The 22114-nt window shown below is 47.2% G+C and overlaps 2 protein-coding genes and 2 long non-coding RNA genes across 10 annotated transcripts; all 4 read left to right on the top strand.

Annotated features, from left to right (window-relative positions):
• Nucleotides 1-1329: 1329 nt before the first annotated feature.
• LOC139435519 (uncharacterized) lies at nucleotides 1330-2408 on the top strand. Its single transcript, XR_011644769.1, has 3 exons — nucleotides 1330-1707; nucleotides 2097-2157; nucleotides 2277-2408. It is a non-coding gene; the product is annotated as an uncharacterized lncRNA (long non-coding RNA).
• Nucleotides 2409-4748: 2340 nt separating this feature from the next.
• LOC117460715 (uncharacterized) lies at nucleotides 4749-8315 on the top strand. 4 transcript variants are annotated; one of them, XM_071206186.1, is made up of 3 exons: nucleotides 4749-6877; nucleotides 7422-7442; nucleotides 7805-8315. In XM_071206186.1, exon 1 carries the CDS (start codon nucleotides 4833-4835, stop codon nucleotides 5910-5912), a length of 1080 nt encoding a protein of 359 aa, XP_071062287.1. In that variant the 5' UTR covers nucleotides 4749-4832; the 3' UTR covers nucleotides 5913-6877; nucleotides 7422-7442; nucleotides 7805-8315. The 4 variants fall into 4 exon arrangements, with proteins under 4 accessions (XP_071062287.1, XP_071062285.1, XP_071062286.1 ...); XM_071206184.1 differs by having other exon boundaries at nucleotides 4749-7072; nucleotides 7295-7566; XM_071206185.1 differs by having other exon boundaries at nucleotides 7422-8315.
• A 6798-nt stretch (nucleotides 8316-15113) lies between these two features.
• On the top strand, nucleotides 15114-16132 carry LOC139435518 (uncharacterized). Its single transcript, XR_011644768.1, has 3 exons — nucleotides 15114-15432; nucleotides 15822-15882; nucleotides 16001-16132. It is a non-coding gene; the product is annotated as an uncharacterized lncRNA (long non-coding RNA).
• Nucleotides 16133-18472: 2340 nt separating this feature from the next.
• LOC117460714 (uncharacterized) lies at nucleotides 18473-22041 on the top strand. Of its 4 annotated transcripts, none has more exons than XM_071206182.1 (3): nucleotides 18473-20601; nucleotides 21148-21168; nucleotides 21531-22041. In XM_071206182.1, the coding sequence occupies exon 1, from the start codon at nucleotides 18557-18559 to the stop codon at nucleotides 19634-19636; it is 1080 nt and encodes a 359-aa protein (XP_071062283.1). In that variant the 5' UTR covers nucleotides 18473-18556; the 3' UTR covers nucleotides 19637-20601; nucleotides 21148-21168; nucleotides 21531-22041. The 4 variants fall into 4 exon arrangements, with proteins under 4 accessions (XP_071062283.1, XP_071062281.1, XP_071062282.1 ...); XM_071206180.1 differs by having other exon boundaries at nucleotides 18473-20796; nucleotides 21021-21292; XM_071206181.1 differs by having other exon boundaries at nucleotides 21148-22041.
• Nucleotides 22042-22114: the final 73 nt, after the last annotated feature.

Genomic DNA, 22114 nt, shown 5'->3' with positions numbered 1-22114 from the left:
GCAGGTGTTTGTGTGCTTGTTAGCAGTGTTGTAGTCAAGTCACCAATTCACGAGTCCAAGTCACCCTCGAGTCACCACTCTTCGAGTCCGAGTCCAAGTCCGAGTCACCAAGGGAGAGTCGTAGTCGAGTCCGAGTCCAAGTCCGAGTCACCCAAGGAGTGTCCAAGTCGAGTCCGAGTCCGAGTCATCATTACCTGTGTTCGAGTCCGAGTCCAATTCCGAGTCACTTAAGAAGAGTCCAAGTCAAGTCCGAGTCACAAGTCTTCATGTATTAATCTTCGTGGATATATGTTTTGAAATGTAGCTGCTCCTCTACATTGCTGTTATCCTGTCTATTGAACTGCTGTGAAGCGACTTTGGCTACAATTCTTGTAATAGGTGCTATACAAATATAAAGCTTATTTCTAATATTCATATTATTATTATATATAAATAAACTATATTTAAAATGAGTTACCTTTTAGAGAAGTGATTATATTTGTATGCCAATATTTTCCTATGGTAAAGTTTTCGTTTTGCACTTTTATTTTGATAGTAATAAGATTGGGACTCTTATTTTGAAGGAACTTTTACGGGTTAAATCAGTTTACTGATAAAGATTTAGCCCCAGAAAGCACATGGCTACTTAGCATGCAAAATGACGTCATTCTGCATGTTAAGTATGTGCTTTCGTGTTATGGCTGAATCTTTATTTATTGATTAGATCACGTTACTCTGATGATAGTGTTCAAGACAGCCTATATGTCTGAACTCGACCCTTAGAGTAATGTGTTACGGAGCCTTCTCTTCTATATTGTTTCCACATAACGAGCATTTTGCTCTTTTCCAATGTGGAAGCAGAATGTGTGAAAGCATACAGCACGATGCGGGGTGTGTCTGTAGACATCTCTAGACTGGAACAGCGGGGCCCAGTACGTGAACTCGCCATACAGGATAGAGGACATCAGACTCCAGAGAAAATGTGCTCGAGTCCGAGTCCAAGTCGGAGCGTCAATGTACGAGTCGAGTCCGAGTCATCGTGGGGGGGGGGAATTCACGAGTCCGAGTCCGAGTCCAAGTCATCCTGTGCGAGAATTCACGAGTCCAAGTCCGAGTCGCGTCAATCAGTGCGCGAGTCCGAGTCGAGTCCCGAAAATCGGCACTCAAGTCCGACTCGAGTCCGAGTCCAGGACTCGAGTACTCCATCTCTGCTTGTTAGCTTAGCTTGTTATGTAGCTTATTAGCCAGCTAAGGACGTAACCCTCTATACATGTGTATATATATATATACAGTTTAGTTTATGATTCAGCCTTGGGTAAGACTTTTATAGTCTATGGCTATGACGCCCATAATGCTAAATGGGAGCAAATGTTAAAAGGGGACCCAATTATCCCAGTGGTGGCCGCCGGAGTCCGCCGCCGAAGCTAACCGGAGCCGTAGCTAGCCCTTTGCAGCTCCGTTAGCTTCGGCCAGCGGCGGAGTACGGCGTTATAACTGGAGATCAAGGAATGCAGCGAAACGCGGACTTGGTTCGCCTGCAGCCCGCTATAGTATTAGCCAGAGCTATTTAATAGAAGAGTTACGACATCTCCGTTCACTCCAATGGACCACTTTTTTACAGCAATGGCGGATCGTGGAGCCTCTCAATCGTTCCCCGGAAGTTAGCGCCAAGGCTGGCAGAGCTGTGGAGTTGCAGCATAATACACCGTTCGTGACGGACTTTTAAAGGTAAGAAGAAGTTTAAAGATTTATATTGCGGATATTATCAGTACATCTGATTCAAATTAACATGTGTATTAAAGGATGTCAGTGGATTATCCCTAAATTAGTAGATTTAGGGAACGTTTACAGATAACAGATTAAGCTAGCATACCGAAGCAAGTTAGCAAAACACGTTGAACAGCCTTTTAATTGTAAATTCCGTTCTCTTAATGTCATTTCGTCCAACATGTTGAATTAGAGAAGAGGGGCTTCTAAACGGGATTGTATGCGGGGGTGGAGGGAGTTAAATATTAGATAAATATAACTTTGGTGCGTGTAAGAGTGAGTGTTTTTAGCAGAGCCATATTGTGTCCTTGTGATTCTGTTGATTATTACCTGTCTGTATAATGTTGCAGCTCATCTGATTCTGGATTGATGGCAAAGGGAGAGGGACTTAAGTGAGAGTGAAAACACAAGGTAAGTTTAATACTACTGTTTTATATAAGTAAACACCTTATCTCCCCAAGGCATTTCCCATCCAATAGGTGTGCTGTGTGTGTATAACCCTTTCTCCTGTCTGTTACTCCCTCTTTCAGCACAAGAACCAGAGGGGGGTTCAATGGAGCCTGAATACCTGCACTGAGACCCTCACCCTGCACCCTGAGTCTCAACTCTGTGTTTTTCAAGCCTTTCCCTGTTTTTTTGTATTAAACAAAACATTAAGCTTTCCCAATGGTGTGGTTTTCGTTTTATGAAAAAGTGCAAATGCAGTGTTTGTATATAATTACATCACATATTGTGTTGCTGTTGGTCGTGAAATTGCTCCTGCTGACTTGAGCCAGCCATTTTTTCCTCCGCTCTGTGTCAGTGGGGAAGCCGTACATTCGTACTCCTTTCTCTGAGCGATTAGAGCATCCCCAGGCAGCACAGCAAACCATGGTGGCTACTAGGAGGCAGCACAGCAAACCAGAACAACACGGAGGAAAAGGCACCGACAAACTGCATGATATGCTATTCAATGTTTATTGAATCCCATGTAATGTAGCTCAGTGTAAGTTCAATCAGGAAGACAACAGCATCGGGTGTCACACGTTATTTCAATAAGTGATCAGGGGCATTACGCCCCGGCTAGCCAATCATCGCACCTGCTAACCTCTTTAAATCTGCTCTCCCCTTCCTGTCAGTTGTCATTTCAGGTGTCAACGCAAAAGGTAGTAAACGAATACTCCTCCGTAAACACTCAGAAAAGAAAGAAAAACAAACCACAATGTCTAACACAGACTCTTCCGAGAACGAACCGTTTTCGAAGGATCTCGATCCTGGCTCCGATGTACCTCCGGATGCAGCTTCGAACTCCTCAAGCCTCCGGCGCATGAGCGCCCGCCTGGCTTCCCGTGACAGCTCACAATCAGCAGAAGCAAACTTCATAATCACCCATTTACGGCAGCAGGGTATCTCTGCAGCCTCAGATCTCCCTCTCTCCCAGCTCAGGGAGCTCTCGGACCAAGTCTCCGGCGCGGTCCATCAGCCCAGGGCAGCAGCCCCAGCAGCTCCAGCCAACTCTCCAGCTATCACCCCCGAGAGGCCGGAGCGAGGACGCGGGCGGAGCCGCGGGGGGAAAAGGAAAAAAAAGTCAAGTCCCTCTAGAGCCGGTCCATCTAAAAGGTCCACCTTTCCACAGGCTCACCCAAGCGTCGCCCAGCCCGGGAGCCCCGGTAATCAGCCACTAACGGATAGCATAGCAAACTCCCTGCAATCGTTGGCTAGCTCTATGCTGCTAATTGACGCTCGCCTGCAGGCCATGGATAAAGGCCCCATCGGAGCTTCAACCTCTTCTGCGAACTGGGCCTCGGTCCCCGCTTCGCTGCCAACAGGATTTATGCCAGGTCTCGGGGGTTTCCCTCCACAAATCATAGCTCCCCCTCACTCCCTGGCTTCAGCACTCCCAGCGCCTCACTCAGGTAGGCCTCATATTCCCCAGAGCGCTCACATTTCCTCTCGGCTGAGAGCGAAAATCCTCGAAGGGAAAGACATAAATTTAGTCACCCTCATCTTGCCTTCCCCGGAGTGCGACAAGTCAATCGCCACGGGAGGAAGCATCACTGCCGTTTTTAAGTCCGCAGATCCTCGGCTCCTCAGAGACCTCAACATAGGACAATTTCTGGTTGCTTTCGGCATCTTCCGCGATGTCCTGTGTTCCGTTTACCCGGAAAGAAGAGTTGAGTTAGACGCTTATCTGGGCCTCATCGGCGATCTTTATCTCAAATTCGGGAAATCCACGTTCTACTCCTATCACAAGAGCTTTTCTAGCAAAGCAGCGCTTCACTTAGCCCACTGCAACGTTCGCCTGGACTGGTCCGTGCTGGACACCGAGCTGCTCGTGATGGCGACTGGCGGGCAACAAGTTGTTTCGTGCATCAGCTGCGGGACGCAGGGCCACACCTCCCCCTTCTGCCCATCAGTGCCTTTCTCCGGGTTCAGAGCTTTTCCTGCGTCACAGTCGGGGAATAATAAACAAAAAAACCAGGTGCAGAATAGTACCTGCAGGGAGGCTCACCCGAAGTCAGTTTGCCCCAGGCGCGGGCACGTGAAGTTCCCGCAGCAGAAACCACGTGGGGGAAAAACTCCTGAAACATCACCTTTCCACCCCCATCAACATCCCACATTTAGCAGCAGCGCTTTCTACTCACCCAGATCCCGTGTTCGTAGAATATCTTCTGTCAGGGCTCTCTCAAGGGTTCAGGGTCGGGGTTATTTCTCCTCCCTCCGTGTCCCTTGTTTCAAAAAATCTGCAATCAGCATTTAAAGAACCCACCATAGTCTCCCAGCTTATCGAGAAAGAACTCAACAAAGGATACCTTATCGGTCCGTTTCACTCACCCCCGTTCTCAGTGTTCCGGACAAGCCCAATAGGAATAGCCACGAGTAAATACTCTGAGAAAAAAAGGCTGATTTTCGATCTGTCCGCACCCCGCTCCGGCCCGTTTTGCAGTATTAACAGCCTTATTCCTCCAGAGCCATTCTCCCTTCATTATGCCTCAGTCGATAACGCAATCAAACTAATTAAGTTTGCGGGGCAAGGAGCCTGGCTCTCCAAGGCAGATATTACTGACGCATTCAAGATCATTCCCATCCATCCATCCCAGTGGAACATGTTCGGTATTAAGTGGGAAGCTAAATTCTACTTTGCAGTTCGCTTGACTTTCGGGTGCAGAAGTAGCCCCTGTATTTTTAATTCCTTTTCCGAAGCTCTCTGCTGGATTCTGCTGAATAATGTCAGGATTCCCTCCGTTCTCCACTTGCTGGACGATTTTCTCCTCATAGATCCCCCTCGGGATAACTCAGGCGCTTCCCTGGCGAAACTCAAATGCTGCTTTCAGGAGCTAGGCGTCCCCCTGTCCGGAGAGAAAACCATAGGACCCGACACTAGCTTGGAGTTTTTAGGCATCACACTCGACACTATAGACATGAAAGCATCTCTCCCCATCGCCAAACTGCAGCGCATACGCGACATCACTAAATCCTATTGCGAGCAACAAGTCATCACCAAACAGCAGCTGCTCTCCCTCCTCGGGCACCTCAACTTTGCCATGCGCGTCATCCCCCAGGGGCGCTCATTCATCTCCCGCCTCCTGGACGCAGCGTCGGCTGTAACAAACCTCCACGACCGCGTGTTTCTAGACGAAGGCTGCCGCTCAGACCTATGCTTCTGGTCTCTCCTGCTCGCCCACTGGAATGGCATCACCTTCTTTTACGACGACCTCGTGTACTCCTCTGATTCCATGAGGTTTTTCACGGACGCTGCCCCATCCGTGGGTTTTGGGGGTTTCTTTCAGGGAGAGTGGTTCGCGGGCCCGTGGCCTCCCTCATTTCCCAATCATGCCTCATCCTCCGCCCTGCACGAGATCTATCCGATTGCTGTTGCCTGCCACGTGTGGGGCCACCTCTGGCTACGGAAACGCATCTCGGTCCTCTGCGACAACCAGTCAGTGGTCTGGATCATCAATAAAGGTCGCTCCTCTTGTAGTGACATCATGCCGTTCATGAGAAGCATCACGTGGTCCTCCCTCACTCACAACTTCTTCATCTCAGCTCGTCACGTCCCCGGCCACCTCAATATAGTGGCTGATTCCCTCTCTCGCTTTCAATTTCAGACCTTCCGGAACCTCTGCCCGGAAGCCAGCCCGCAACCCGTTGGGATTCCTCCTCTGCATCTCCTCTCTCTACATTAAACAAGAGCCCCTTAGCTAGGCACCTAGAGTCGGCCAGATATTTTATGAGGAAAGGCTTAGCCACTTCCACCCTCAGAACGTACGACTTTGCATGGAGAACGTTTGCGTTCTTTTGTGTTTCCGTAGGCATCTCACTTAGACCCGTTCTCATCCCCACCGTGTGCGCCTTCATGTGCTACTGCGCCACTGATCGCCACCTCAAACCCCAATACATCCGGGGCCTCTTAGCAGGAGTACAATTTAACGTTCGCTGCTTCGATCCCAGCTTCCCCAGCTTGCTTGCTAACCTATCCGTTAAACTCATACTTAGAGGTCTTCTAAAAACGTTTCCCCCAGCGTTAGACCATAGACGACCCATTACACTCTCCACTCTGCGCCTTATGCTCTCCAAACTTAGAGAAGGATTATTTTCTCCCTACATCGACGCCCTACTCGACGCCGTATTTCTGCTGGCATTTTATGCTTTTCTTAGACCAGGCGAATTTACCACAGCTTCACGATCATTCAATCCCAATCAAGACGTCTGCCTTAACGACCTATCCTTCCACGCTAGCCATTTTAGTTTAAACATTAAACACTCAAAATGCGGAGGCGCTTGCTCCGTCATCGCAGCTCGCAACGATTCCCCGTTCTGCCCTTATGGATCCATGATCAAATTCCTGCGTCTTAGACCTTCCATTAATCCTCTCTCACCACTATTTCTTATTTCAGGGGATTTTCCCTTAACTCAACACCAGTTCAATCATTACCTTAAGCAAGTTCTCATTAGATCCGGCTTATCGCCCCAATTATTCTCGGGGCATTCGTTCAGGATAGGCGCAGCTACCTCCGCTGCTAATCAAGGCGTCTCATCCTCATCCCTGCAACAACTCGGACGATGGTCCTCCTCTGCCTTCACATCCTACATCCGCCCGGACATCAGTGCCGTGCTGGCTATCCAAAGGTCCCTCAAACACTAAAAGATGGTAAATATACCTATAACTGGTGGTGGTAACATGTCAGCATGTATACGTGTCTACGGTTCCGGATCTGTCAGGCTATGACTCCGGATCTGCGTATGCTAATCCCGCAAGTGCAGGTCGCGAACGTGGGTCCGAGTCAAGTTGCCGACTCAGGTCCGCGGTTAGGTTTAACCCTGCGGGCGCAGGTTGCGGACACAGGTCCGCGCTTAGGTTTAACCCTGCGGGCGCAGGTTGCGGACACAGGTCCGCGCTTAGGTTTAACCCTGCGGGCGCAGGTTGCGGACACAGGTCCGCGCTTAGGTTTAACCCTGCGCGCAGGTTGCGGACACAGGTCCGCGCTTAGGTTTAACCCTGCGGGCGCAGGTTGCGGCCAGTGGGTCCGCGCTTAGGTTTAACCCTGCGGGCGCAGGTTGCGACCAGTGGGTCTGCGTCATGGTAAACCTGCGTGCAGGTTTCGGGCAGTGGTCCCGCACATGACTAACCCCGCAGCCCGGAAGCGATTCCGGCGCTCATCATGTCCCCATGTTAATCTCCTTTTCATCCATAGATCTCCGCAGCCAGCCGCAAGGTAAGGATTGCTCACAGCTCCGTACTTCATACTTCACTTCTTTTGGGGGTTCATCAGAGCGATTCTTTCCCTCCTGAATGATCATCCTGCAAACCCGGGGCCTAGTCGCCAAAACATCATTACAGTTACTTGTTGTAATACGTCAATCACTATTCCCGCATATCATGTGTCCCGATAAATAAACATGTACTCATACATCACGTCTCTCCTGATTGAAATGTAGCTCAGTGTAAGTTCAATCAGGAAGACAACAGCATCGGGTGTCACACGTTATTTCAATAAGTGATCAGGGGCATTACGCCCCGGCTAGCCAATCATCGCACCTGCTAACCTCTTTAAATCTGCTCTCCCCTTCCTGTCAGTTGTCATTTCAGGTGTCAACGCAAACCCTCCTCCACCCCTTCGCCTCCTGTCTCCTAAATACAGGGCCAAGCTAAACCTTCTCCCTTCAGATCGGACTGAACTACTATCACCACCACCAGTGTCTAGACCCCGGGGGGTTCATCAGAGCGATTCTTTCCCTCCTGAATGATCATCCTGCAAACCCGGGGCCTAGTCGCCAAAACATCATTACAGTTACTTGTTGTAATACGTCAATCACTATTCCCGCATATCATGTGTCCCGATAAATAAACATGTACTCATACATCACGTCTCTCCTGATTGAATTTGCAATGGATGTTCCTAAAACAACACATTTAACATCATCATTATCATCATATGCTGCTAGTCCTGCTGCTGCTGCTAGTCCTTTGATAGTCACCTGTCGGTCTCCTGTCCTTTCTGAAAGCCATAAAGATGACATTAGTCATTTAGATAACTTGTGTCCTCAGTTACCATGGGATTACTGAAACTACCATGAATTTAAGAAAATGGTAGAAATGAATCCAATCTGAATTTTAAAGCATTACTTTAGATCCCCTCCCTCTAAATGTATCAATAAACATTAGAAAGTGATGCTCCTGACTACCATACAAGTTTAAGAAGATAATATTGGTTTGAAAGAATTCAAAGCTATAAATAAACAGCAACAGGCTCTTTAACAAGGCACTGTTAGTAACATGTAAACTAGTTGTTCACACTAATCCTAATATTATCACTTAATATTAGCAAATTCGATTTTATTTTTTAAAACATATTGATGTAAATACATACACATATCGATTTGTTGTATAAATATTGCAAATCAAAACCTTTATTCACTAATAATTAACAAAAATCGTAGTTCTATCTCCTGTTATCAATGCATTCACATTGCCCGCCATGAACTTCCGGGGAACGATCCTCGTCTACATGAACCACGTGACGATAACCGTTTTTGGACTTCCGGTGTCGTAACTCTTCTATCTATATGGCGCTGGGTGCGCCGAGTATCAGAGTGTTACCATGGTAGCAGCGGGAGAGGGAGGGGCTGCAGTATGATCGTTGGAAGCTCAAATCAAGCGACTCGCTGGCTGTGTATTTGTTGCTAAATATCAGATAAACTACTACGCATACGTGACTGGCGAGGCGGTGTGTGTGGTGGGGGGGCCAGTGGGGGGGCCAACAAATATATCAGGGTGGCCATGGCCCCCCCCTGCTGGCGCCATTGCTCCCTGAGCATCAGTGGCCTCAATCTCCAGATTTGACTCTAACAGCCAGCGACCATGAGTGAAAATGTTTGCAGTAAGTGTCACCCCGATGGAAGAAAGCTCTGGTGCGGTGAACAAGTTGCTCACTTACTATTCCCACTGGCATCGCCTGAAAAAAGCTGTGGCCTGGATGCTACGCATAAAATCCGCTCTGATGGCGAGGGCAAAAATGAATTTGAAGGAAAAGAGAGCAAAACATGAAAAAGGACCCCTCACTGTTGGAAACTTGGAGGAAGCGGAAGCTGCCATAATTCAGTTTTGTCAGTCCGCTTCATTTAAGGATGAGATAACTGCGCTAAAGAAAGGACTTGCAGTAAAAAGGAGCAGTCATCTTCAAAGACTAGCACCCATTCTGCAGAACAACTTGGTAAAAGTTGGCGGAAGGTTAGCGAAATCCGCAATGCCAGCCGAAGCCTGATTGGTGCCATTTGATATTTTTCTCATACTGCCTGTGCTGCAGCACCTCTTTTCACCCTCTGTCTGAAACCAGAGCCCAGTCTGCTCTAATTGGTTAGCTGGCCGGCTCTGTTGTGATTGGTCAACCACTTAGAGATGTCCCGCCCCTTAGCCTATCACGTACAATGTGTTGGAGCGCTAGCCAATAGTACAATGGAGAAGTTTGAGGCAGGGAGGGGAGTGTGTGGGAGGGAACACAGGGATTTTAGCCTTTGCAGACCATTGACATGCACTAAAACTATACAACACACTACAGGAAAGGGAAAGCCTCTTTAAATGTGAAGATTCCCTTCGCAGCACTAGATGGACCCCACCTTTAATACGCCAAAAATAGAAAACACAATGATTGTTCACGAGTCCCAACACACGAGTCCAAGTCGAGTCTGAAGTCTTTTGGTCACGAGTCCAAGTCAAGTCTGAAGTCTCTGTGTGTGCGACTTAAGTGCGACTCGAGTCCGAGTCGCAGACTCGAGTCCCCATCTCTGCATCAGGATACATTATTGTGGCACATCATTTAAATATAAATATATAAGGTGGCAGACATCATTTAATGAATTTTAAATGAACAATAACAAATAAAAGACCAGCAGGGTTACCAAATCTATGCAGACTGCTGCAATACGTACATTAATTAACTGTCTCTTCGATGTTTGTCTGAATATGATAATATTAACAATCATATCATTCTTATCAGCTGTCAATCACTTTTATGATTCACATATTCATTTATTATTCAATAAACTATATTTTTTGGAGGAGTTAATGATGAATGTTCCTCAAGATGCTTGCTCACCCTCCTTCAAATTTGAATGACTATATCAAAACTCAAAAGATTCAAAGGAACAGTTCAGCGCAGCACGACTTTACTGCAAACAGTTACAACCTTGACTTTACATCAGAAAGAACAAACATTAAAGAAGTGACTAACTGCATCAATTAGGGTTAAAAAACGTGTATTCAGCTAAAATATATACACCGCTGCAGCTATTATGCAGTGGAAAGTCCTTACCTACTGGCCAGTTAAATCCTTTGTGCCTGTAGCCATCAGGCTGCACAACAATGTTACTGGACATAAATACACACTGTTTCCATACATCCATGCAAATATATGTAATATGTATGACCCAATATGTATTATGTTCATTTTCATTCATTTCTTACTTCATAGTTTATATGACCCAATGTAGCTATATAGGCTCATTTTTATTTTGTATTCATTTCTTATTTCATAGTTTTTGTATTTGAATCTTTGATTTTATTAATCTGTGTGAATCTGTGCTGTCCTGTTTTTCATTCTTACCCTGTTGCTGTTTGAACTGCTGAATTTCCCCACGGGGATTAATAAAGGTCCATCTTATCTTAAATCAAAGTGGTTACTTTTTTTGGCTGGGCAGTGTAGTTGTACGTTTTATTTGACTTTCTCAGTAATTAAAACAGTTTTTTTGGGGCAGACCCCCACTGTTATGGAAATCTTAGACCTAGTCAATACTGTGGAGATATACAATTAGAATGATCAATCAATAAACTGCCTCGAAGGCACAGGTCTCACAGAGTATAGGATAGTTTGCAGGAGTGTGCGCAATAGTCACAGAATAGCAAAGCTTATACAAGATAGGGCGAGCAGACAGAGTTTTGTGTAGCGGCGGCAGTGTTGGGAAAGTTCACTTTCTACATGAACTAGTTCAGTTCACAGTTCACACATTTTAAAATGAACTAGTTCAGTTCACAGTTCACACATTTTAAAATGAACTAGTTCAGTTATGTTTCATAATTCAAAATGTTGAACTAAAGTTCATGGTTTCAAAAATGAACTAATTTATAGTTCATAGTTCTTTTTTCAATACGTTGCTGTGAGCTATTATTTGTCTCCTGTACGATGTTAATGGGCCATTTCAATTTTTACAATATCCTCAGAGGGCCGTACAAGTTATTGACCTCTGCTTAAAAAAACTAAAATCACAGCCCATTCATTTCATTCTGTGCAAAGAAAAAGCAACCTCTTCATCCAGATATCTCACCATGACTCGCGTATGCATGCACGTGCAGGGTGTGGCGTGACCACCAAACAGAAAGATATGGACACAAGATGTGTGCAAATGTATTTAGTTTCCTATCCATGTGAACATGGTTTAAGTGGGGGGGACCTAACCTCCTCTAGGGGGGTCCGGGGGGCATGCTCCCCTGGGAAGATTTGTTGCACTTTGAGAGCAACATTAGGAGATCTATGGACACATCTCTCAACACCCAAACACAACTGTAAGCAGATTTTCTTTTAATTTATGGATATTTGACAAATCACTCCCCTTTCAAACTGTATTCTTCTTTATTAATAACTGTCATATAGTATTTTATACCTGTTTACTTTATTCTCTTATTTTTTTTAGAACTATAATGATCATATAAAGATGTGCCTTTACCTCACTGGTTGTAGACAAAGCTTCTTATATTCGTTAGCATAGCTAGCTAACCAGATGCTAATGATAACAACACAGTTATTGACTGTCTGATCAGTGTGACAGATGAGCAGATCGCCACTGGGCTTACAACTAAAGACACAGACACGCAGAAACTGTGGCATGTGTATGGACTTATCGGTACTGCAATTTCTGAAGTGCTGGAGTGGCGTTCTGGTGCTCTCCGTCAGAACTGCACCCCTGTCAGTCGAGACATATACCACGTGATGACACGTTAGGCTTGTGTTGTGTTCAAGGACCCTGACCTTGGCCAGGAAAAACAGGCACCCGCTTGTTTAATTTTTTTGCGGTCTAGATTTCTTTCATTTTTTTATTTTTTGCGTGTGTTTATAAATTACCTCGAGGGCCGTACCAAATTGTCTCGCGGGCCGTATACGGCCGGAGGCCGGAGGTTCCCCACCCCTGCCGTAGAGTCTCACTCTGAGCGAGTGCTGCTGCAGCTGCTCTCGGCTTCGTCCATACTAATTAATTAATTAATTCATTCAATGCTCGCCGGTTCCGCGGTTCCACATTGTTTGTTGTGAGGAGTCTGATATATTTAGTATATTTATATTTTAGTGCGACAGCCAGGGGTGACAGGCGCGTACGCGTCACAGGCAGCTTGCTGTTGCCAGATTGGGTGGTTTTCCGCATTATTTTGAAGCCTGTTTACGGTGTGTTTTAACTGGGTTTTCGGCTGAAAGGCATATGAAATCTGGCACACTTTTGAACGCCGTTATAATACAGTGCTGAGAATGAACGCACTTTTGAACGCCGTTATAAAGTGCTGAGAATGAACGCGTTCTCAATTACGTTCATCGAGCGGAAATACAGTACGTTCAGTTCACGTTCACCCAAAATATGAACGCGTTCATGAACGATCGTTCATTGAACGCGTTCAGGTACATCACTGAGCGGCGGAACGCCTCAGAAATCTGCTTTCACAAGGATGTCTCATATTGTTATTAGACGCATGTCCTTGAGCTGGAGAAAGTATAACGGTTCTCAGAATATGGAAGTTCATGTGTGACTTTGTGTGAAGAGGAGGAGTCTCAACATAGTCTACCAAATCAGCTCTGTGGCCGTGAAGCGCTTGGGAATAATAACCCTCATTAAGAGTATGCAGAGAAAAAGCACATATCAGGAAAATTGTACAGTAGTGTTAGACAATGCTTTTAGAAGCATTTGGTTTTACCCAAGCGGCAAACTCTGGGGAACAGCCGGGAAGCCAATACGGAAGTGCCACACACTGCAGTTCATATAGTGGCCGATAGGCGATGGCTGCAGAAAGGAGCAATTTCCATAGACCCCCATGTTAAAATGCCCAACTTTACAGCAGAAAAAAACATGTTTCTATCCCTGGCTCTTTTATTATCGATATAGTTAGATTCCACCTTCATGATTATGGATCTGTGAGTGAATTGTTTTCTAACAGGACCCTTTTATTTATATTAGGTCTTAAAGTTGTTGCATTAATTAGGGCGTGGTCACGTTGATGGACACGTACATGCCTCACTGTCAGCTAACAGCAACTTGCCCACTCTGCTAGGCTACAACCATAGAGGCTACAACGTTAGTTAGTCATAGTACTTGACCCTTTAGCTTTAGCCGTGTTCGTGGTGATATACCAGACAATTAAGATGTCGTGCTGTGCGCTTGAATGTACTAACAGAACTTCCAAGAAGTCTACTCACAGTTTTTTTCGGTGAGTAAAATGATAATATTATACATGTTAACCCCGTTAGCAGGTGTTTGTGTGCTTGTTAGCAGTGTTGTAGTCAAGTCACCAATTCACGAGTCCAAGTCACCCTCGAGTCACCACTCTTCGAGTCCGAGTCCAAGTCCGAGTCACCAAGGGAGAGTCGTAGTCGAGTCCGAGTCCAAGTCCGAGTCACCCAAGGAGTGTCCAAGTCGAGTCCGAGTCCGAGTCATCATTACCTGTGTTCGAGTCCGAGTCCAATTCCGAGTCACTTAAGAAGAGTCCAAGTCAAGTCCGAGTCACAAGTCTTCATGTATTAATCTTCGTGGATATATGTTTTGAAATGTAGCTGCTCCTCTACATTGCTGTTATCCTGTCTATTGAACTGCTGTGAAGCGACTTTGGCTACAATTCTTGTAATAGGTGCTATACAAATATAAAGCTTATTTCTAATATTCATATTATTATTATATATAAATAAACTATATTTAAAATGAGTTACCTTTTAGAGAAGTGATTATATTTGTATGCCAATATTTTCCTATGGTAAAGTTTTCGTTTTGCACTTTTATTTTGATAGTAATAAGATTGGGACTCTTATTTTGAAGGAACTTTTACGGGTTAAATCAGTTTACTGATAAAGATTTAGCCCCAGAAAGCACATGGCTACTTAGCATGCAAAATGACGTCATTCTGCATGTTAAGTATGTGCTTTCGTGTTATGGCTGAATCTTTATTTATTGATTAGATCACGTTACTCTGATGATAGTGTTCAAGACAGCCTATATGTCTGAACTCGACCCTTAGAGTAATGTGTTACGGAGCCTTCTCTTCTATATTGTTTCCACATAACGAGCATTTTGCTCTTTTCCAATGTGGAAGCAGAATGTGTGAAAGCATACAGCACGATGCGGGGTGTGTCTGTAGACATCTCTAGACTGGAACAGCGGGGCCCAGTACGTGAACTCGCCATACAGGATAGAGGACATCAGACTCCAGAGAGAAATGTGCTCGAGTCCGAGTCCAAGTCGGAGCGTCAATGTACGAGTCGAGTCCGAGTCATCGTGGGGGGGGGGAATTCACGAGTCCGAGTCCGAGTCCAAGTCATCCTGTGCGAGAATTCACGAGTCCAAGTCCGAGTCGCGTCAATCAGTGCGCGAGTCCGAGTCGAGTCCCGAAAATCGGCACTCAAGTCCGACTCGAGTCCGAGTCCAGGACTCGAGTACTCCATCTCTGCTTGTTAGCTTAGCTTGTTATGTAGCTTATTAGCCAGCTAAGGACGTAACCCTCTATACATGTGTATATATATATACAGTTTAGTTTATGATTCAGCCTTGGGTAAGACTTTTATAGTCTATGGCTATGACGCCCATAATGCTAAATGGGAGCAAATGTTAAAAGGGGACCCAATTATCCCAGTGGTGGCCGCCGGAGTCCGCCGCCGAAGCTAACCGGAGCCGTAGCTAGCCCTTTGCAGCTCCGTTAGCTTCGGCCAGCGGCGGAGTACGGCGTTATAACTGGAGATCAAGGAATGCAGCGAAACGCGGACTTGGTTCGCCTGCAGCCCGCTATAGTATTAGCCAGAGCTATTTAATAGAAGAGTTACGACATCTCCGTTCACTCCAATGGACCACTTTTTTACAGCAATGGCGGATCGTGGAGCCTCTCAATCGTTCCCCGGAAGTTAGCGCCAAGGCTGGCAGAGCTGTGGAGTTGCAGCATAATACACCGTTCGTGACGGACTTTTAAAGGTAAGAAGAAGTTTAAAGATTTATATTGCGGATATTATCAGTACATCTGATTCAAATTAACATGTGTATTAAAGGATGTCAGTGGATTATCCCTAAATTAGTAGATTTAGGGAACGTTTACAGATAACAGATTAAGCTAGCATACCGAAGCAAGTTAGCAAAACACGTTGAACAGCCTTTTAATTGTAAATTCCGTTCTCTTAATGTCATTTCGTCCAACATGTTGAATTAGAGAAGAGGGGCTTCTAAACGGGATTGTATGCGGGGGTGGAGGGAGTTAAATATTAGATAAATATAACTTTGGTGCGTGTAAGAGTGAGTGTTTTTAGCAGAGCCATATTGTGTCCTTGTGATTCTGTTGATTATTACCTGTCTGTATAATGTTGCAGCTCATCTGATTCTGGATTGATGGCAAAGGGAGAGGGACTTAAGTGAGAGTGAAAACACAAGGTAAGTTTAATACTACTGTTTTATATAAGTAAACACCTTATCTCCCCAAGGCATTTCCCATCCAATAGGTGTGCTGTGTGTGTATAACCCTTTCTCCTGTCTGTACTCCCTCTTTCAGCACAAGAACCAGAGGGGGGTTCAATGGAGCCTGAATACCTGCACTGAGACCCTCACCCTGCACCCTGAGTCTCAACTCTGTGTTTTTCAAGCCTTTCCCTGTTTTTTTGTATTAAACAAAACATTAAGCTTTCCCAATGGCGTGGTTTTCGTTTTATGAAAAAGTGCAAATGCAGTGTTTGTATATAATTACATCACATATTGTGTTGCTGTTGGTCGTGAAATTGCTCCTGCTGACTTGAGCCAGCCATTTTTTCCTCCGCTCTGTGTCAGTGGGGAAGCCGTACATTCGTACTCCTTTCTCTGAGCGATTAGAGCATCCCCAGGCAGCACAGCAAACCATGGTGGCTACTAGGAGGCAGCACAGCAAACCAGAACAACACGGAGGAAAAGGCACCGACAAACTGCATGATATGCTATTCAATGTTTATTGAATCCCATGTAATGTAGCTCAGTGTAAGTTCAATCAGGAAGACAACAGCATCGGGTGTCACACGTTATTTCAATAAGTGATCAGGGGCATTACGCCCCGGCTAGCCAATCATCGCACCTGCTAACCTCTTTAAATCTGCTCTCCCCTTCCTGTCAGTTGTCATTTCAGGTGTCAACGCAAAAGGTAGTAAACGAATACTCCTCCGTAAACACTCAGAAAAGAAAGAAAAACAAACCACAATGTCTAACACAGACTCTTCCGAGAACGAACCGTTTTCGAAGGATCTCGATCCTGGCTCCGATGTACCTCCGGATGCAGCTTCGAACTCCTCAAGCCTCCGGCGCATGAGCGCCCGCCTGGCTTCCCGTGACAGCTCACAATCAGCAGAAGCAAACTTCATAATCACCCATTTACGGCAGCAGGGTATCTCTGCAGCCTCAGATCTCCCTCTCTCCCAGCTCAGGGAGCTCTCGGACCAAGTCTCCGGCGCGGTCCATCAGCCCAGGGCAGCAGCCCCAGCAGCTCCAGCCAACTCTCCAGCTATCACCCCCGAGAGGCCGGAGCGAGGACGCGGGCGGAGCCGCGGGGGGAAAAGGAAAAAAAAGTCAAGTCCCTCTAGAGCCGGTCCATCTAAAAGGTCCACCTTTCCACAGGCTCACCCAAGCGTCGCCCAGCCCGGGAGCCCCGGTAATCAGCCACTAACGGATAGCATAGCAAACTCCCTGCAATCGTTGGCTAGCTCTATGCTGCTAATTGACGCTCGCCTGCAGGCCATGGATAAAGGCCCCATCGGAGCTTCAACCTCTTCTGCGAACTGGGCCTCGGTCCCCGCTTCGCTGCCAACAGGATTTATGCCAGGTCTCGGGGGTTTCCCTCCACAAATCATAGCTCCCCCTCACTCCCTGGCTTCAGCACTCCCAGCGCCTCACTCAGGTAGGCCTCATATTCCCCAGAGCGCTCACATTTCCTCTCGGCTGAGAGCGAAAATCCTCGAAGGGAAAGACATAAATTTAGTCACCCTCATCTTGCCTTCCCCGGAGTGCGACAAGTCAATCGCCACGGGAGGAAGCATCACTGCCGTTTTTAAGTCCGCAGATCCTCGGCTCCTCAGAGACCTCAACATAGGACAATTTCTGGTTGCTTTCGGCATCTTCCGCGATGTCCTGTGTTCCGTTTACCCGGAAAGAAGAGTTGAGTTAGACGCTTATCTGGGCCTCATCGGCGATCTTTATCTCAAATTCGGGAAATCCACGTTCTACTCCTATCACAAGAGCTTTTCTAGCAAAGCAGCGCTTCACTTAGCCCACTGCAACGTTCGCCTGGACTGGTCCGTGCTGGACACCGAGCTGCTCGTGATGGCGACTGGCGGGCAACAAGTTGTTTCGTGCATCAGCTGCGGGACGCAGGGCCACACCTCCCCCTTCTGCCCATCAGTGCCTTTCTCCGGGTTCAGAGCTTTTCCTGCGTCACAGTCGGGGAATAATAAACAAAAAAACCAGGTGCAGAATAGTACCTGCAGGGAGGCTCACCCGAAGTCAGTTTGCCCCAGGCGCGGGCACGTGAAGTTCCCGCAGCAGAAACCACGTGGGGAAAAAACTCCTGAAACATCACCTTTCCACCCCCATCAACATCCCACATTTAGCAGCAGCGCTTTCTACTCACCCAGATCCCGTGTTCGTAGAATATCTTCTGTCAGGGCTCTCTCAAGGGTTCAGGGTCGGGGTTATTTCTCCTCCCTCCGTGTCCCTTGTTTCAAAAAATCTGCAATCAGCATTTAAAGAACCCACCATAGTCTCCCAGCTTATCGAGAAAGAACTCAACAAAGGATACCTTATCGGTCCGTTTCACTCACCCCCGTTCTCAGTGTTCCGGACAAGCCCAATAGGAATAGCCACGAGTAAATACTCTGAGAAAAAAAGGCTGATTTTCGATCTGTCCGCACCCCGCTCCGGCCCGTTTTGCAGTATTAACAGCCTTATTCCTCCAGAGCCATTCTCCCTTCATTATGCCTCAGTCGATAACGCAATCAAACTAATTAAGTTTGCGGGGCAAGGAGCCTGGCTCTCCAAGGCAGATATTACTGACGCATTCAAGATCATTCCCATCCATCCATCCCAGTGGAACATGTTCGGTATTAAGTGGGAAGCTAAATTCTACTTTGCAGTTCGCTTGACTTTCGGGTGCAGAAGTAGCCCCTGTATTTTTAATTCCTTTTCCGAAGCTCTCTGCTGGATTCTGCTGAATAATGTCAGGATTCCCTCCGTTCTCCACTTGCTGGACGATTTTCTCCTCATAGATCCCCCTCGGGATAACTCAGGCGCTTCCCTGGCGAAACTCAAATGCTGCTTTCAGGAGCTAGGCGTCCCCCTGTCCGGAGAGAAAACCATAGGACCCGACACTAGCTTGGAGTTTTTAGGCATCACACTCGACACTATAGACATGAAAGCATCTCTCCCCATCGCCAAACTGCAGCGCATACGCGACATCACTAAATCCTATTGCGAGCAACAAGTCATCACCAAACAGCAGCTGCTCTCCCTCCTCGGGCACCTCAACTTTGCCATGCGCGTCATCCCCCAGGGGCGCTCATTCATCTCCCGCCTCCTGGACGCAGCGTCGGCTGTAACAAACCTCCACGACCGCGTGTTTCTAGACGAAGGCTGCCGCTCAGACCTATGCTTCTGGTCTCTCCTGCTCGCCCACTGGAATGGCATCACCTTCTTTTACGACGACCTCGTGTACTCCTCTGATTCCATGAGGTTTTTCACGGACGCTGCCCCATCCGTGGGTTTTGGGGGTTTCTTTCAGGGAGAGTGGTTCGCGGGCCCGTGGCCTCCCTCATTTCCCAATCATGCCTCATCCTCCGCCCTGCACGAGATCTATCCGATTGCTGTTGCCTGCCACGTGTGGGGCCACCTCTGGCTACGGAAACGCATCTCGGTCCTCTGCGACAACCAGTCAGTGGTCTGGATCATCAATAAAGGTCGCTCCTCTTGTAGTGACATCATGCCGTTCATGAGAAGCATCACGTGGTCCTCCCTCACTCACAACTTCCTCATCTCAGCTCGTCACGTCCCCGGCCACCTCAATATAGTGGCTGATTCCCTCTCTCGCTTTCAATTTCAGACCTTCCGGAACCTCTGCCCGGAAGCCAGCCCGCAACCCGTTGGGATTCCTCCTCTGCATCTCCTCTCTCTACATTAAACAAGAGCCCCTTAGCTAGGCACCTAGAGTCGGCCAGATATTTTATGAGGAAAGGCTTAGCCACTTCCACCCTCAGAACGTACGACTTTGCATGGAGAACGTTTGCGTTCTTTTGTGTTTCCGTAGGCATCTCACTTAGACCCGTTCTCATCCCCACCGTGTGCGCCTTCATGTGCTACTGCGCCACTGATCGCCACCTCAAACCCCAATACATCCGGGGCCTCTTAGCAGGAGTACAATTTAACGTTCGCTGCTTCGATCCCAGCTTCCCCAGCTTGCTTGCTAACCTATCCGTTAAACTCATACTTAGAGGTCTTCTAAAAACGTTTCCCCCAGCGTTAGACCATAGACGACCCATTACACTCTCCACTCTGCGCCTTATGCTCTCCAAACTTAGAGAAGGATTATTTTCTCCCTACATCGACGCCCTACTCGACGCCGTATTTCTGCTGGCATTTTATGCTTTTCTTAGACCAGGCGAATTTACCACAGCTTCACGATCATTCAATCCCAATCAAGACGTCTGCCTTAACGACCTATCCTTCCACGCTAGCCATTTTAGTTTAAACATTAAACACTCAAAATGCGGAGGCGCTTGCTCCGTCATCGCAGCTCGCAACGATTCCCCGTTCTGCCCTTATGGATCCATGATCAAATTCCTGCGTCTTAGACCTTCCATTAATCCTCTCTCACCACTATTTCTTATTTCAGGGGATTTTCCCTTAACTCAACACCAGTTCAATCATTACCTTAAGCAAGTTCTCATTAGATCCGGCTTATCGCCCCAATTATTCTCGGGGCATTCGTTCAGGATAGGCGCAGCTACCTCCGCTGCTAATCAAGGCGTCTCATCCTCATCCCTGCAACAACTCGGACGATGGTCCTCCTCTGCCTTCACATCCTACATCCGCCCGGACATCAGTGCCGTGCTGGCTATCCAAAGGTCCCTCAAACACTAAAAGATGGTAAATATACCTATAACTGGTGGTGGTAACATGTCAGCATGTATACGTGTCTACGGTTCCGGATCTGTCAGGCTATGACTCCGGATCTGCGTATGCTAATCCCGCAAGTGCAGGTCGCGAACGTGGGTCCGAGTCAAGTTGCCGACTCAGGTCCGCGGTTAGGTTTAACCCTGCGGGCGCAGGTTGCGGACACAGGTCCGCGCTTAGGTTTAACCCTGCGGGCGCAGGTTGCGGACACAGGTCCGCGCTTAGGTTTAACCCTGCGGGCGCAGGTTGCGGACACAGGTCCGCGCTTAGGTTTAACCCTGCGGGCGCAGGTTGCGGACACAGGTCCGCGCTTAGGTTTAACCCTGCGGGCGCAGGTTGCGGCCAGTGGGTCCGCGCTTAGGTTTAACCCTGCGGGCGCAGGTTGCGACCAGTGGGTCTGCGTCATGGTAAACCTGCGTGCAGGTTTCGGGCAGTGGTCCCGCACATGACTAACCCCGCAGCCCGGAAGCGATTCCGGCGCTCATCATGTCCCCATGTTAATCTCCTTTTCATCCATAGATCTCCGCAGCCAGCCGCAAGGTAAGGATTGCTCACAGCTCCGTACTTCATACTTCACTTCTTTTGGGGGTTCATCAGAGCGATTCTTTCCCTCCTGAATGATCATCCTGCAAACCCGGGGCCTAGTCGCCAAAACATCATTACAGTTACTTGTTGTAATACGTCAATCACTATTCCCGCATATCATGTGTCCCGATAAATAAACATGTACTCATACATCACGTCTCTCCTGATTGAAATGTAGCTCAGTGTAAGTTCAATCAGGAAGACAACAGCATCGGGTGTCACACGTTATTTCAATAAGTGATCAGGGGCATTACGCCCCGGCTAGCCAATCATCGCACCTGCTAACCTCTTTAAATCTGCTCTCCCCTTCCTGTCAGTTGTCATTTCAGGTGTCAACGCAAACCCTCCTCCACCCCTTCGCCTCCTGTCTCCTAAATACAGGGCCAAGCTAAACCTTCTCCCTTCAGATCGGACTGAACTACTATCACCACCACCAGTGTCTAGACCCCGGGGGGTTCATCAGAGCGATTCTTTCCCTCCTGAATGATCATCCTGCAAACCCGGGGCCTAGTCGCCAAAACATCATTACAGTTACTTGTTGTAATACGTCAATCACTATTCCCGCATATCATGTGTCCCGATAAATAAACATGTACTCATACATCACGTCTCTCCTGATTGAATTTGCAATGGATGTTCCTAAAACAACACATTTAACATCATCATTATCATCATATGCTGCTAGTCCTGCTGCTGCTGCTAGTCCTTTGATAGTCACCTGTCGGTCTCCTGTCCTTTCTGAAAGCCATAAAGATGACATTAGTCATTTAGATAACTTGTGTCCTCAGTTACCATGGGATTACTGAAACTACCATGAATTTAAGAAAATGGTAGAAATGAATCCAATCTGAATTTTAAAGCATTACTTTAGATCCCCTCCCTCTAAATGTATCAATAAACA

The sequence above is a fragment of the Pseudochaenichthys georgianus genome, chromosome 16 (assembly GCF_902827115.2).
Source record: "Pseudochaenichthys georgianus chromosome 16, fPseGeo1.2, whole genome shotgun sequence".
Lineage (NCBI taxonomy): Eukaryota > Metazoa > Chordata > Actinopteri > Perciformes > Channichthyidae > Pseudochaenichthys > Pseudochaenichthys georgianus.
The sequence above is the reverse complement of the archived record's forward strand: the minus strand, read 5'-3'. Positions and strand labels throughout refer to the sequence as shown.